The 14764-nt window shown below is 38.4% G+C and overlaps 1 protein-coding gene across 1 annotated transcript in view; it reads right to left on the reverse strand.

Moving 5' to 3' along the window:
* EGLN1 (egl-9 family hypoxia inducible factor 1) overlaps window positions 1–14764 on the reverse strand; it is a 94357-nt gene that overhangs the window by 56247 nt on the left and 23346 nt on the right. The window contains exon 2 of the mRNA XM_029200849.1: window positions 30–253. Within this exon, the coding sequence (XP_029056682.1) occupies window positions 30–253 (224 nt within the window). The remainder of the gene's footprint in view (window positions 1–29; window positions 254–14764) is intronic.

The raw sequence follows: 14764 nt of genomic DNA on the forward strand, positions 1-14764 counted from the left end.
GGCCGAGGGGGCGGTGGCCGCGCGCTCGCGCTCGGGCGCGGGCGGTGCCCGGGCCGCCTCCGCTCTCCCGCACTCGGCCGGCTGGGCCTCGGAGCCCGGTCTGGCGCCCTCGGCGCTCACGCCAACTGCGTCCGGGGCGGGCCCGGGACGCTGCCGCGGCCCGCCCGGGAACGCCGAGGGGCAGGCCCGAGAGCGGCGGAAGGGAGGGGCCGGGCCGTCGCCGCCGGGCCCGCGCCCCGGGCGGTACCGACACCTGCTGGGCAGAGCGCGGCCGCGAGGTCGCCGCGGAGCTGGGCGGCCTTAATATGGCTGCTGTTTGTGCGCGGCCGACTGGGTGTGTTCCAGGCGCGCTCTAGACTACGTTGCAAGGTGGCTGCTGCCACCGTCGTGTTGCATCGGAGGAAACGGAAATTCAGAGAAGTAAAGTAACTTGCCCAAGGTCACGCAGAACTGGGACGGAACCCATAAACCAGACTCTAGGATTCCAAGGCTCCTTTTTCCATTACGCCAATTCAGCCTGTATTTCAGGAAGGCCCGAAATTGTTAAAAACAAAACTAAGTATTCCTGCGGTCAGTCCAAGCCCCTGTGCCCCGTTTGAGCCAAAATTAAAGGTACTGAAATTCGATGCTTTTTTTTTTTTTTTACCATTTTTAAATCCTGTGAAATCTTGCGGAGTTTAAACCCTCGTGAAAAAATGTTTGGCTACCTAGTCGACTAAGTTAATCAAGGCTCATTTCAGGGTCCACATTCAGGCACTTGAGCTCAAACTGCTGGAACTGCTCCTGAGAAGTGGATCTGGCCGGGGCGCGGGGCGGAGGGAGGGCAAATGGGCATTACTGCATTAACGACTTTTAAGTTTAAACAGAAGTATCTCTTATTATTATAATTTGTTTTATTCTGATGAGTACAATTCTTTCTTTTATAGTACATAAAAACCTTACCAGAAATAAGCCAAGGGTGTTTCTTTCCGCCCTGCCATTTATTTTTGGAATAAAAAGGGCTGTGACTGCGATGTTCACCATCTTTATTGAGCACCTGCTAATGTGGGAAATGCTGTGCTGGGCTTGTGTACCATCTGAATAGACTACAGGTAACTTCAGCAGTCCTTGAGATGTTAGCCTTCCAGATTAACAGAACAAGAGCTGAAATGTGTAAGGTTAAAAGCAGAATAATATAGGTACGTATAAACCACTTTGTAAAATATTTTTTAAAAAACTAGCCTGAATCCAAAAACTCTTCATCAACTACACAGAACTTAAAACTGTCCTTAAATTCTGCCATATAAATAAACAGTACCCTGGGGATCCAATCTGGTGAAAGAGGACAGTAATTACAATTAGCTTGGCCTTTGGAAGACGGATAAGTTCCGTGCAGGGGGCGGACGTGTAAACAAATAATGACGACCTAGAGCTCAGAGTAAATGCCCTAAGAGAGGGTGGATAGGATGGGATGGGAAAAAAGAAAAAGGAATTGCTAGCCCTGCGCATTGCACTAATCAAGATTTCAAATCGATTAATTTAGAAAGTCTTAAAAATGACTTAAAAAGTTAGCTTTTAAAACGTTTTGACATATGTAAATTATAAAAGTAAAATATAATTTCAATACAAGTGAAATCTGACTTCCTTGGCCTCCTTTTGCTGTAGTAATGATAACTGATTCTTAAGTATTCTCAAGTTTGCTAGGGAACACTAATTCTACAAACACTTGATTCTTCTAAATTTAGTTATTTGTAGATATTAAAAGTAGTCCAGCAATATCTTTAAAAATTACTATTTAGGTCTGCTGCATGCAAAGAAGTGTATTTACATCTCTCTTTGCTTTTTTCATGTATTTTCATTGATATCTACCTAAAAGATTAGATGTCCGTATCAAAACCTTTATTAGCTTTCATTTTGTTCCAATTAAGTATACAAAATCACAAACTTAACATGTGTATCTTGAAAATACTTAATTAGTCAAATGTGACACTTTCAAATTTTTCATGAATAGAACAAATATAAAATGTTGTTTCAAATACTTCCAAAGATCTATGATTTCAGAATTTTCACTTATTCAGGTTTAATAACCTGTGAACTCATTCCAAATTAGTGAGGTTTCACCAAACCATCTGCTGATCATGCAATAGCCAGTGAATGACAAGTTCACCAAGGAGATTCTAGAACTCCACCGGCGTGTAACTGTTGTCATTTATTCAAATGTTACAGAGAAGATCCACACTGTCATGCAGGAATTTATCTTATAAACACTTACAGGGTACTTACTATTATGTGCCAATCTCTGTTCTAAGCATTTTACAAATATTATCTCATTTAATCTTTACAATCACCATGAGGTGGGTACCATTATTATGTCCATTTATAGAAAATGAAACAAGAGTAAGGCAATGAGATGAGTAGCAGTAGGAGTGTTACCTAATACTTTGGGGAGAACAAAGGCTTGTGTCTCCCAAAGCCAGTAATTAGTACAACTTTTTCCCTGCCCTGAACCTAATGAAGATCAACTGTTCTAAAACCTGAAGGATGAATTCAAGGAAAGGTGCTGTCATCTCCATATCACACCAACTTGGAGGAAAGCTAATTGACCACCTCTTTCACTTTCCTTTGTTCTTCTGGCAATGTTTACTTAAACTATAAAGCAGTAACCACTATGAACTGATGAGAGACTTACAAAAAAATAGAGGCAAAATTGAGATTAAATGCAAAGGACAGAATTAAATGAGGAAATGAATTTAGAAATGAATGTGTCGAGTCTTGAGGAAAGCCCAGTGAACAGGCTTTGCCTTCAAGAGACTAGCCCTATTTCTCCTTTAAAAATGTTTAAAATGCACAAGAGAGCGTCTTTTCTGCTCAGGAAATCACACATCTGATTGTTAACTAATGACCTCTTGTTTCCCCATCTGTGACAATCTTGTTTTAATACATTACAGAGAACAGAAAAATCACAAGTACAACATAGGCATCCCACCAAGATAAACAGGAAGACGATCTTCAAGTTCTGGGAAAAGCAACTAAAAATTTGAGCCATTTTCTAACTATAGTATCGGGACACGCACAAGTAGGTGTCTTGGAAAACAGCACCTGCTCTCTTCTGTACTGGGTGTTCTGCCAGATGCACACATGCGCTGTGCTTCCCCACGTACATCGAACCAGGTTTACTGTCTACCAAGGTGGTTTCCTTGTGAAAATAAAATATTTAAATAGACTTTGTATATATTCAGGAAAATTTATCACCCACTTTATCAGCTTATGATTTAAAACTTACCCACTAATCCAGTTAAAAATTGATCATCTCAAGAAATATAACATGAAACTTTAGAATCATTCCTCATTATAATGATTATTTATTTACATAATGTATATAAATATAATGGGTTAATATAATTACACTATGAGTTGTTTTTTGTTGTCATTGTTGTTGTTAACAAACATTACCTTAATGTTGAACCCACTTTTAATGTAGTCCCAATCAGTAACTTATACCAACCCAGGTTAAAGACAGCTCAATTTTTTCTGTAACTCTTTTTTGTGGGAAAAGGTAAACATACACAAAGATAGAGATAGTAGTATAATCAACCTCAGCCCTGATTAGGTCAATAAGTATCAACTTCAACAATTATCAACATTTTTATATTCTTGTGTCCCCCCATTTTGCCTTTTTCTTTTTCTTTTGGCTGCAGGAATCTTGGTTTCCCAACCAGGGGATTGAACCCGGGCACACGGCAGTGAAAGTGCGGAGTCCTAACCACTGGACCGCCAGGGAATTCCCTCCATTTTGCCTTTTTTTTTTTTTTTTGCCTTTTTTTAAATTTATTTTTTATTGAGTTATAATTGACATATAACATTGTATTCATTTTAGGTGTACAACATAATGACTTGATATATGTATATTTTATGATTACCGTAGGAAGTTTAGTTAACATTCATCACCTCACACAGTTAGTCTTTTTTCCTTGTGATGAGAACTTTTAAGATCTTCTCTCTTAGCAACTTTTTTAAAATTAATTAATTTATTTATTTTTGGCTGCATTGGGTCTTCGTTGCTGCGCGTGGGCTTTCTCTAGTTGTGGCGAGCGGGGGCTGCTCTTCGTTGCAGCAGGCAGGCTTTTCATTGCGGTGGCTTCTCTTGTTGTGGAGCACGGGCTCTAGGCGCGCAGGCTTCAGTAGTTGTGGCACGTGTGCTCAGTAGTTGTGGCTCGTGGGCTCTAGAGCGCAGGTTCGGTAGTTGTGGCGCATGGGCTTAGTTGCTCCGCGGCATGTGGGATCTTCCCGGACCAGAGATTGAACCCGCATCCCCTGCATTGACGGGCGGATTCTTAACCACTGCTCCACCAGGGAAGCCCCTCTCTTAGCAACTTTTAAACCTGCAATACAGTATTGTTAACTATAGTCACTATTCTGTACATTAGGTCTCCCAGACTTACGTATAACTGAAAGTTCGCACCTTTGGACCGTTTCACCACCCCGTCTACCCACTGCCTCTGGCAACCACTAATCTATTCTTGGTATCTATGAGTCAGTTTTTATTTTCGTCCTTTAGAAACCACATGTAGGTGTGATCATACAGAATTTGTCTTTCTCTGTCTGACTTATTTCACTCAGCATAATGCCCTTGAGGTTCATCCATGTTGTCGCAAAAGGCAAGATGTACTTCATTTTTGTGAATGAATAATATTCACATATATATATACATATATATGTATACACCACATTTTCTTTATCCATTTATCTATCCATGGTCATTTAGGCTGCTTCCATAACTTGGTAATTTCAAGTAATGTTGCAATGAACGTGGTGGTGCAGATATCTTTTCCACTTAGTGTTTTCATTTTCTTCAGGTAAATACCCAGAAGTGGAATTGCTGGATCATATGGTAGTTCTATTTTTAATTTTTTGAGGAACCTCCATACTGTTTTTCACAGTGGCTGCACCAATTTATACTCCCATCAACATTGCACAAAGGGTTCTCTTTTGACCATATCCTCACCAACACTTATTTCTTGTCTTTTTGATAATAGCCATTCTAACAGGTGTGAGGTGATATGGTGGTTTTGATTTACATTTCCCTGATGGTTAGTGATGTTGAGTGCCTATTCATGTACCTGTTGACCCTCTGTATGTTTTCTTTGGGAAAATGTCTATTCAGATCCTCTGCCCACTTTTTCATTGAATTGTAATTGTAATACATATAGTATACCAGATATATGATTTGCAAATATTTTCTCCCATTCTCTAGAATGCTTTTTATTTTGCTGATGGCTTCTTTTGCTGTACAGATCGTTTTAGTTTGATGTAGTCCCACGTGTTATTTTGCTTTTGTTGCCTTTGCTTTTGGTGTCAAATCCAAAAAATCATTGCCAAGACAGATGTCAAAGAGCTTCCCCCCTATGTTTTCTTCCAAGAGTCTTATGGTTTCAGGTCTTACGTTCAAGTTTTCAATCCATTTTGAGCTGAGTTTTGGTGTGGTGTAACATAGTGGTCCAGTTTCATTCTTTTGTATGTGACTGTCTAGTTTTCTCAACACCATGTATTGAAGAGACTATCCTCTTCCCATTTTATATTCTTGGCTCCTTTGTCATAAATTAATTGACCATATATGTGTGGATTTATTTCTAGGCTCTCTATTCTGTTCCCTTGATCTGTGTGTCTTTTTTACTTTTCCCCAGTTCAATAGCATTCTCATTACTTTTGCTTTGAACTCTTTATCAGATAAATTATTTATCTCTGCTTCATTAAGGCTTTTTCAGGGGTTTTTTATTTCTTGTTCTTTTCTTTGAAACATATTTCTCTGTCTTCTCATTCTGTTTAACTTTGTATGAAATTAGGTGAAACAGTTACCTATCTGGTCTTGAAGGTGTGCCCTTGTGTGTGAGTGTCCCTGTGCGGTTTGCACGTGTCCAGTGGCTTTGGTGGAAGAGCTGGATTTGAAGTGAGCAGGACTGCATATTTCGCAGTGGTGTGCTGGCAGTGTTTGCCACGTAGGAGGTAAGGCTGGGGTTGGAGGGGCTAAAGCCAGAACTACGTGCAAGCCGTGCCTTCTGCTGTGCTCAGTGGTCATCACAGCCCTCTCAGATGTGAGGCCAGGAGCAGGTGCCCTGAGGGAGTTAGGTTTTTCCTGGGGGTGAATGGTAGTCTCCACCTTGATTTGGGATGCGGCTGAGGCCTGAGGGCTTAGGGCTGCACTTCTGTGCTGGTTTCCTTTTTCCCTGGTGTGCAAGCCTTGGTTGGAGGCTGGGTTGGGGCCTGAGGAGTTGCTGCCTCACCACTGGGCTGGCCCCATCCTCTCCCAAGTGTGCACAGGGAAGGGAGCTTTGGAGAACGTGGTCTCTACCTGGGAGCTAGTTTCACTCCCTCCCAAGTGTGTGCACCAAAACGCATGCTAGCAATGGCTGCCTCAGCCCTGGCCAGAGGCATGGGCGGAGTCTGAGTTGCCTCTGCTCCCTCCAAGAACACACATTCTCATTGGAAGCAGCGACCTCCGCCTTCGTGGGGAGCAATGCCAGAGCGAGAGGGGCTGGGGCAGGAGCCTGGTGTGAGCTGTGCGGCGTGCACTGGGGGGTCCTGGCAGGCAGGCCAGAGCCCCAGGCAGTTTCCAATCTGCTGCCTCCGTGCTGTGCGTGTGTTCAGGAGGCTTGGTTTCTTACAGCACTCCGGTAAGCCCCACTGTCTTCCGCTTAGCGGGCTTGTCTTCCTGGTGTCAGACCTCAGGGCTGGGGTGTGGCTCAAACGCCTTGCTCCCCAGGGCAGGGATCCCTGAGCCTGTGATAGCCTCCTCTTCTAGGGGTGTGGGTCCCACACTCCGTGTGGCTCTTTCTTTACAGCGTTGGTTGTAGAAGGGCTGTTCCGGTAGGCCCCGGGTCAATTTCAGTGAGGGTCAGTCTATGTGTAATTGTAGTTGTTTTCATGAGGGGAGGGGAGCCCAGCGTCCTTCTACTCTGCCGTCTTGATCTCTGCATCTCACTCTTTCTTTTTTTTCAACATGTTCAAACATTTTGTTTCAAGCTTCCTTTTTTTTTTTTTTAAATTAATTTATTTATGGCTGCATTGGGTCTTCGTTGCTGTGCGCGGGTTCTCATTGCGGTGGCTTCTGTTGTTGCGGAGCACGGGCTCTAGGCGCGTGGGCTTCAGTAGCTGCGGCTCGAAGGCTCTAAGACACAGGCTCAGTAGTTGTGGCGTACGGGCTTAGTTGCTCCGTGGCATGTGGGATCTTCCCGGACCAGGGCTCGAACCCGTGTCTCCTGCATTGGCAGGCGGATTCTTAACCACTGCGCCACCAGGGAAGCCCTCAAGCTTCCTTTTTTTATTTCAAAAATAACATAGATGTTTATTCTATAATTTAGTTTTTAAGAAGCCATTTTATTGACTATTATTAATTCATAAAAAGCTGTACGTGTTTAATGTTTACAAAAGATATCTTTGAATATAAGTATACATCCATGAATATATCACCACAGTCTATGCCATAAAAAATCCATCTCCAGAAGTTTCCTCCTGCCCTAATTATTTATTACTGTTATATTTTGTGATAATAGCACTGAAGATCTACCCTCTTAGCAAATTTTTAATTATACAATACAGCATTGTTGACTACAGTCACTATGCTATACAGTAGATCTCTAGGTCTTATTCATTTTGTATAACTGAAACTTTGTACCCTTTGACTAATACCTCCCTGTTTCCCCCTCCCCTTAACCCCTGGCAACCACCATTCTACTCTCTGCTTCTATGAGTTTAACTATTTTAGATACTTCATATAAGGGATATCATGTCGTATTTGTCCTTCTGTGTCTGGCTTATTTCAGCTGGCATAATGTCCTCCAGGTTCATCCATGTTGTTGCAAAAGGCAGGATTTCCTTCTTTCCTTAAGGCTGAATAATATTCATTGTATGCTTATATCACATTTTCTTTATCCATTCATCCATCCATGCATATTTATTTTCATATCTCAGCTATCGTGACTAAAGCTGCAGTGGACATGGGAGTCCCGATATCTCTTCAAGATTCTGATTTCAATTCTTTTGGATATATACCCAGAAGTGGGATTGCTGGATCTATTTTAATTTTTTTGAGGAACCACCATAATGTTTTCCATAGTGGTAGCACCATTTTTCATTCCCACCAACACTGTACAAGCGTTATAATTTCTTCACATCCTTGACAACACTTGTTATTTTTTGTTTTTGCTTTGTTTTGTTTTTTTATAATATCCATCCTAACAGGTGTGAGGTGATACCTCGTTGTGGTTTTGATTTGCTTTTCCCTGATGATTAGTGATGTGAGCACCTTTTCATGTACCTTTTGGTCATTTGTATGTCTTCATTGGAGAAATGTCCTTTCACGTCCTTTGTCCATTTTTTGGGTTATTTGTTTATTTTGCTGTTGAATTGTAGTTGCAGTAGGTCCTTTATGTAAGGATATTAGCACCTTAGATATATAGTTTGCAAATATTTTCTTCCATTCCATAGGCTGCCTTTTCACTGTTTATGTTTCCTCTGCTGTGCAGAAGCTTTTTAGTGAGATGTAGTGCCACCTGTCTATTTTTGCTTTTGATGCTTATCCTTTATGTGTCATATCCAAGAAATCATTGCCTAAACTAATATTATGACTTTCCCACTATGTTTCCTTCTAGGAACTTTACAGTTTCAGGTCTTACGTTTAAATTTTTAATACATTTTGAGTTGATTTTTGTGTATGGCATAGATAAGGGTCCATCCAATTTCATTCTTTTGAATGTAAATATACAGTTTTTCTAACACCATTTGCCCCATAAAGATAGCATATTCGTGTCGCTCAACCTAATATGTCCCCCACAAAAGTATATTATTAACCATTTATGAATTGGAGTACCTTGTTCACCCTGTCTCCTTTCCTCACAGGAGTTACCTGGATGCTGTGTTTTTAGTTCCCATTCACTTTTTGAGCCCACTGTGATCTGATTTCTATCTCCATCACTACCAAATTGGCAATGATGTTCTAGTTGTTAAATTTAAAAGCCATTTTTATTCCATTCTCAACGTTTTTTTTTCTTTTATGACATTGACATTTTTGAAGAATATATGTCAGTTGTTTTACAGAATGTTCTTCAGTTTGGATTTGTCTTCCTCGTGATTAGAGCTAGATTCAGATTATACACTCTCTGGCTGAAATACTAAGGAAGTAATGTCATGTCCTTTTCTGGGTATCACATTTGGAGGTACATGGTGTCCATCTGTCCTTAACTGGTTATATTAATTTTGATCATCTGGTCAAGGTATTGTCTTGTGTCTCTGCTATATAGTTACTGTTCTTCTCTGTGGAATTAATAAGTAATCTGTGGGGAGACACTTTTTAAGACCTCATCAAACTAGATATAACATTCCTTAGCAATTCTTGCCTGAACCAACATAGTGTTTATCCAACTCCACTACTCCCTTCACACTAGTGAGCATTTTACTGAAAGGAAGAGCCTTCCTTTCTTTATTTAATCATCAATATAGACTCATGGATCCTATTTAATTCAGTGGATTATAATCCGTTGCATCCTTATTTATTTTTGTGCTCGAAGTGTCCCAGACATGGATAGTAGGAGTTCCTTCAAGACTTCTGTGTCTTTTTTCCATGCTACATATATTTTGTTTGTTTGTTTGAGCACTTCTGGTTCAACAAGATGTTCCAGGCTCAAATTATACCTTCCCTGCCTCAACCCTGGGATCAGTCATTTATTCAGTGACCCCTGCATCCTTTTAGTGAGTAATGGTATCTGGAAACCAAGATCTAGATTATAAGTGTGCTTATTGCAACTAGGATATCATTGCTTCTAGACCCTTTCAGCCTACAGAGCTAAGTAATCGTGAGTTCATACTGATACCTCCAATTCCAATCCAATACCACAGGGTTCTTCCTTGCCTTCCCCTGTTCTTTATTTGTATCTCCCTTCGTCTGTAGTGTGAAATATGGCTACAGACATTAACACAATTTGCTACAAGTAAAGTAGTTTCATAATTACCACACACATACTGCTACCACTGCTACAAAACAAAAACAAATATTGAGTTCAAGATTGGTCTGAAGTTCTTTTTTTCTCCTAGATTGAGAATATGTAGTCAAAGTACTCTGTTCAAAAGTAATTGATTTAGTTTTCATTTTTATTCCCTTCAGTGCTGTAGTGTTATGAATTTGCAGTCCAGCTAGCGTTGTTTAGTTGTGTTTGCGTTCAGTGTTAGGGCATTCCTCATTGATTTAATTTTTTAGATATGTAAAACATTAACATGATTTCAAAGGGAAACTATTAAAAAAGTTACATTCAGAGAAGTATCTATCCCTATTCCTTCCGTCCATCCACTTCACCTCCTTGCCTCTGTGAGTAACCAGTCTTCTTCTTATTTTCTGGTTTATCCATCCTGTATTTTTCTTTATTGAAATATAATTGACATATAACATCATGTAAGTTTGAGGCATGCAGCTTGTTAATTTGATACATGTATATATTACAATATGATTAGTGTTCCTGATACCTTTATCATGTCACAGAACTTTCTTGTTTATGTTGAGGACAACTAAGATGCAGTCTTAACTTTGAAGTTTATAATACAGTATTGTTGACTATAATCAATCTGTTGTGCATTAGAGCTACAGAACTTATTTATTTGCTAGTTGAAAGTTTGTACCCATAAACATTTCTCCAATTTCCCCAGCCCCAGCCCCTGGAAACCACCATTCTACTCACTGTTTTTACGAGTTCAGCTTTTTTAGATTCCCCATATAAGTGAGATCATACAGTATTTGTCTTTCTCTGTCTGACTTATCTCACTTAGCATAATGCCCTTAAGGTCCATCCATGTTGTTGCAAATGACAGGATTTTTTCCTTTCTCATGTCTGAATTTTCTATATATATATATATAACCCACAACTTCTTTATCTATTCATCGGTTGACAAACAGGTTGTTCTCATATCTTGGCTGCTGGGAATAATGCTGCAATGAACATGGGTATGCAGATATCTTTGAGATACTGATTTCAATTCCTTCAAATATATACTCAGAAGTGGGATTGTTGGATCCTATGGTAGTTCAACTTAAATTTTTTGAGAAACTGCCATACTGTTTTCCATAATGGCTGTACCAATTTACATTTCCACCAATAGTGTATAAGGGTTCTCTTTTCTGCACATCCTCGCCAACATTTGTTATCTCATGTCTTTTTGATAAAAGCCATCCTAACAGGTGTGAGGTAATATCTCACTGTGGTTTTGATTTTCATTTCCCTGATGATTAATGATATTGAGCAACTTTTCATATACCTATTGGTCATTTGTATGTCTACTTTGAAAAACCTATTCAGGTCCTTTGCTCAATATATAATTGGATTGTTCACTTTTTTTGCTATTGAGTTATGTGAATTCTTTACATATTTTGGCTATTAGTTTTATATCATGTATGTGGTTTTTGAATATTTTCTCCCATTCTGTAGATTGCCTTTTCAATTTACTGACTGTTTGCTGTGCAGAAGCTCTTTAGTTTAGTGTAGTCCCACTTGTTTATTTTAGTTTGTGTTGCTTGTGCTTTTGGTGACTTATCCAAGAAATCATTGCCTAGACCCATGCCAAGGATCTTTTCCCCTATGTTTTCTTCTAAAAGTTTTACGGTTTCAGGGCTTACATTTGATTTCAGGTTTTTGTGAGTGGTGAAATATAGGTGTCCAGTTTCATTCTTCTGCATGACAATATCCAGTTTTCCCACCATCATTTATTAAAGAGACTGCCCTTGTCCCATCGTGTGTTCTTGACACCCTTCTCAAAAATTAGTTGACCATATATTTACAGGTTTATTTCTAAACTATATTCTGTTCCACTGTTCTGTGTGTCTGTTTTTATGCCAGGACCATATGGTTTTGATTACTTTAGCTTTGTAATATAGCTTGAAATCAGGTATTGTGATGGCTCCAGTGTTGTCTGTCTTTCTCTAGGTTGCTTCAGCTATTCGGAGTCTTTTGTGGTTCCATGCAAATATTAGAATTGTTTTTTCTATTTTTGTGAAAATATGCCATTGGAGTTTTGATTGGGATTACACTGAATCTGTGGGTCACTTTTGGTAATATGGACATTTTCACCACATTAATTCTTCCAGGAACATGGAATATCTTTCTATTTGTTCGTATCTCCTTCAACCTCTTTCTTCAATGTCTTATAGTTTTCAGTGTAAAGGTCTTACACCTCCTTGGTTATATTTATTCCTAAGTATTTTATTGTTTTCAATGCTATTGTAAATGGGATTGCTTTCTTAACTTCTCTTTCAGATAGTCTGTTGTTAGTGTATAGAAATGCAACTGATTTATGTGTGTTGATTTTGCATCCTGCAACTTTACTGAATTAATTTATTAGTTCCAACTATTTTTTGTTGGATCTTTAGGATTTTCTATGTATTAGATCATGTCATCTGTGAACACAGATAATTTAATTTTTCCTTTCTGCTATGGATGCCCTTTATTGTTTTTTTTCCTTGCCTAATTGCTCTGGCTAGGACTTCCAGTACTATGTCAAATAGAAAAGGTGAGAGTGGGCATTCCTGTCTTGTTCCTGACCTTAGAAGAAAGGATTTAAAATTCTCACCATTGCGTGTGATGTTAGCTGTGGTCTTGCCATATTGGCCTTTATTATGCTGAGTGTTTTTATTATGAAAGGATGTTGTATTTTGTCAAATGCTTTCTCATCTATTGGGATGGTTATATGACTTTAATATTTCATTTCATTCATACTATTAATGTGGTGTATCACATTTATTGGTTTTCATATGTTGAACCATCCTTGCATCTCAGGGATAAATCCCACTTGCTCATGGTGAATGATCCTTTTAATGTGCTATTAAATTTGATTTGCTAGTATTTTGTTGGGCATTTTTACATCTATCTTCATCAAGGATATAGGTTTGTAATCTTCTTTTCTTGTAGTGTTTTTGTCTGGCTTTGGTGTCAGGGTATTGCTGGCCACATACGATAAATTTGGAAGTGTTCCCTCCTCTTCAATTTTTTTGGAAGAGTTTGAGAAAGACTGGTGTTAATTCTTCTTTAAATGTTTGGTGGAATTCACCTGTGAAACAATCTGATCCTGAGCTTTTCTTTCTTGGGAGGTTTTTGATTATTGATTCAATCTCCATGCCCCTTAGTTGTCTGTTCAGATTTTCTATTTCTTTATGATTTGGTCTTGGTAGGTTTTCTGTTTCTAGAAATTCATCCATTTCTTCTAGGTTATCGAGTTTGTTGGCATATGTTTATTCATAGTAGTCTCTCATAATTATTTGTATTTCTGTAGTATCAGTTGTAATGTCTCCTATATTTCTTTTTATAAGCAGATTTGTGTATGTTTTCTTATTTCCTCTTCTCTTATACACAAGATAGCATATTGCATGTACTGTTCTGCATTTTACTTATTTTACTTAATATATCCTGGAAACCACCACATATCTTGTCCTAGAGTTCTTCCTCATTTTTATTACAACTTCATGGGTCTCCATCATGTGAATATATCATAGTTTATTTAACCAGACTCCTGTGTTTGAACATTTAGCTTATTTCCTAATATTGATCATTTGTATTTTCTCTCTTTTTCCCCTCTAATCCATCTAGCTAAAAATTTGTCAGTTTTGTGGTTGTTTTTTTTTGAGGTATAATTGATATACAATAGTATATAAGTTTCAGGACTTGTCAGTTTTGTTTCTCTTAGGAAAGCAATTTTGTTTTCATTGATTTTCTTTATTGTTGTCTGTTCTATTGATTTTGGCTATTATAATTTCCTTTTTCAATTCACTCTGGATTTAATTTGCTGTCTTTTTCTGTTTGTTAAGGTAGAAACTTGAGTCAATGATTTTAGACCTTTCTTCTTTTCTAAGCACTTTGGACATCTGACTTTTAAAAAACAGGAACAGGATTTACAAATTATTCAAAATGAGCTGCATATGTAATACTGACATGGAGTTATTGAGAAAATACTGGTGTTAGTTGTTTCCAGGTAAAGCAGTCTCTAGTAACATGTCAACCAAGAAAATATATGCAATTGCTAGATAGCCTTAGATATACTACACTTTATACACTTAAAGGTATAAATTCCTCTCTAAACATTACATTAGCTGCAATCCATATGTGTTAATATGTTGTGTTTTTATTTTCATTCAGTAAAATATGTTTTGCAGTAATATCTCTTGTTATTTCTTCTTTGACCTATGGCTTATTTAGAAATGTGTTATTTAATTTTCAGATATATGGAATTTCCAGATGTCTTTCTTCCGTTGAATTCTAATTTAGTCCATTTTGATCGGAGAACATATTCTCTATGACTTCAATCCTCTGTCAATTTTGGAGGCTTATTTTATGACCCAGCCTATGGCTTATTCTGGTGAATGGTCTTTGTATGCTTAAAAGGAATGTATTTTCTGCTGTTGCAGATGTCAGTTAGGTCAAGTTGGTTGATAATGTTCAAATCTTCTGTATTCTTACTTATTTTCTGTGTACTATCAGTTGTTGAGAAAGGATGTTGAAATCTACTATAGTTATGGGTTTTTCTTTTTCTCTCTGTTCTGTGAGGTTTTGCTTTTTTATATTTTAATGCTCTGTTAAATACTCAATTGAAATTGTATGCCTTCTTACTGAATTGATCTTTTTATCATTAGGAAATGTCCCCCTTTATTCCTGCTAATTATACCTTTCCCAAAGCTTGCTTTGATATTAATGAGCACTTTATCTTACAATTAGTGTTTGTATGGTATATTATTTTCATTCTTTTACTTATGTCTCTG

Source organism: Monodon monoceros, unplaced genomic scaffold, assembly GCF_005190385.1.
Source record: "Monodon monoceros isolate NGI ecotype Baffin Bay Population unplaced genomic scaffold, NGI_Narwhal_1 Super_Scaffold_4, whole genome shotgun sequence".
Taxonomy (NCBI): domain Eukaryota; kingdom Metazoa; phylum Chordata; class Mammalia; order Artiodactyla; family Monodontidae; genus Monodon; species Monodon monoceros.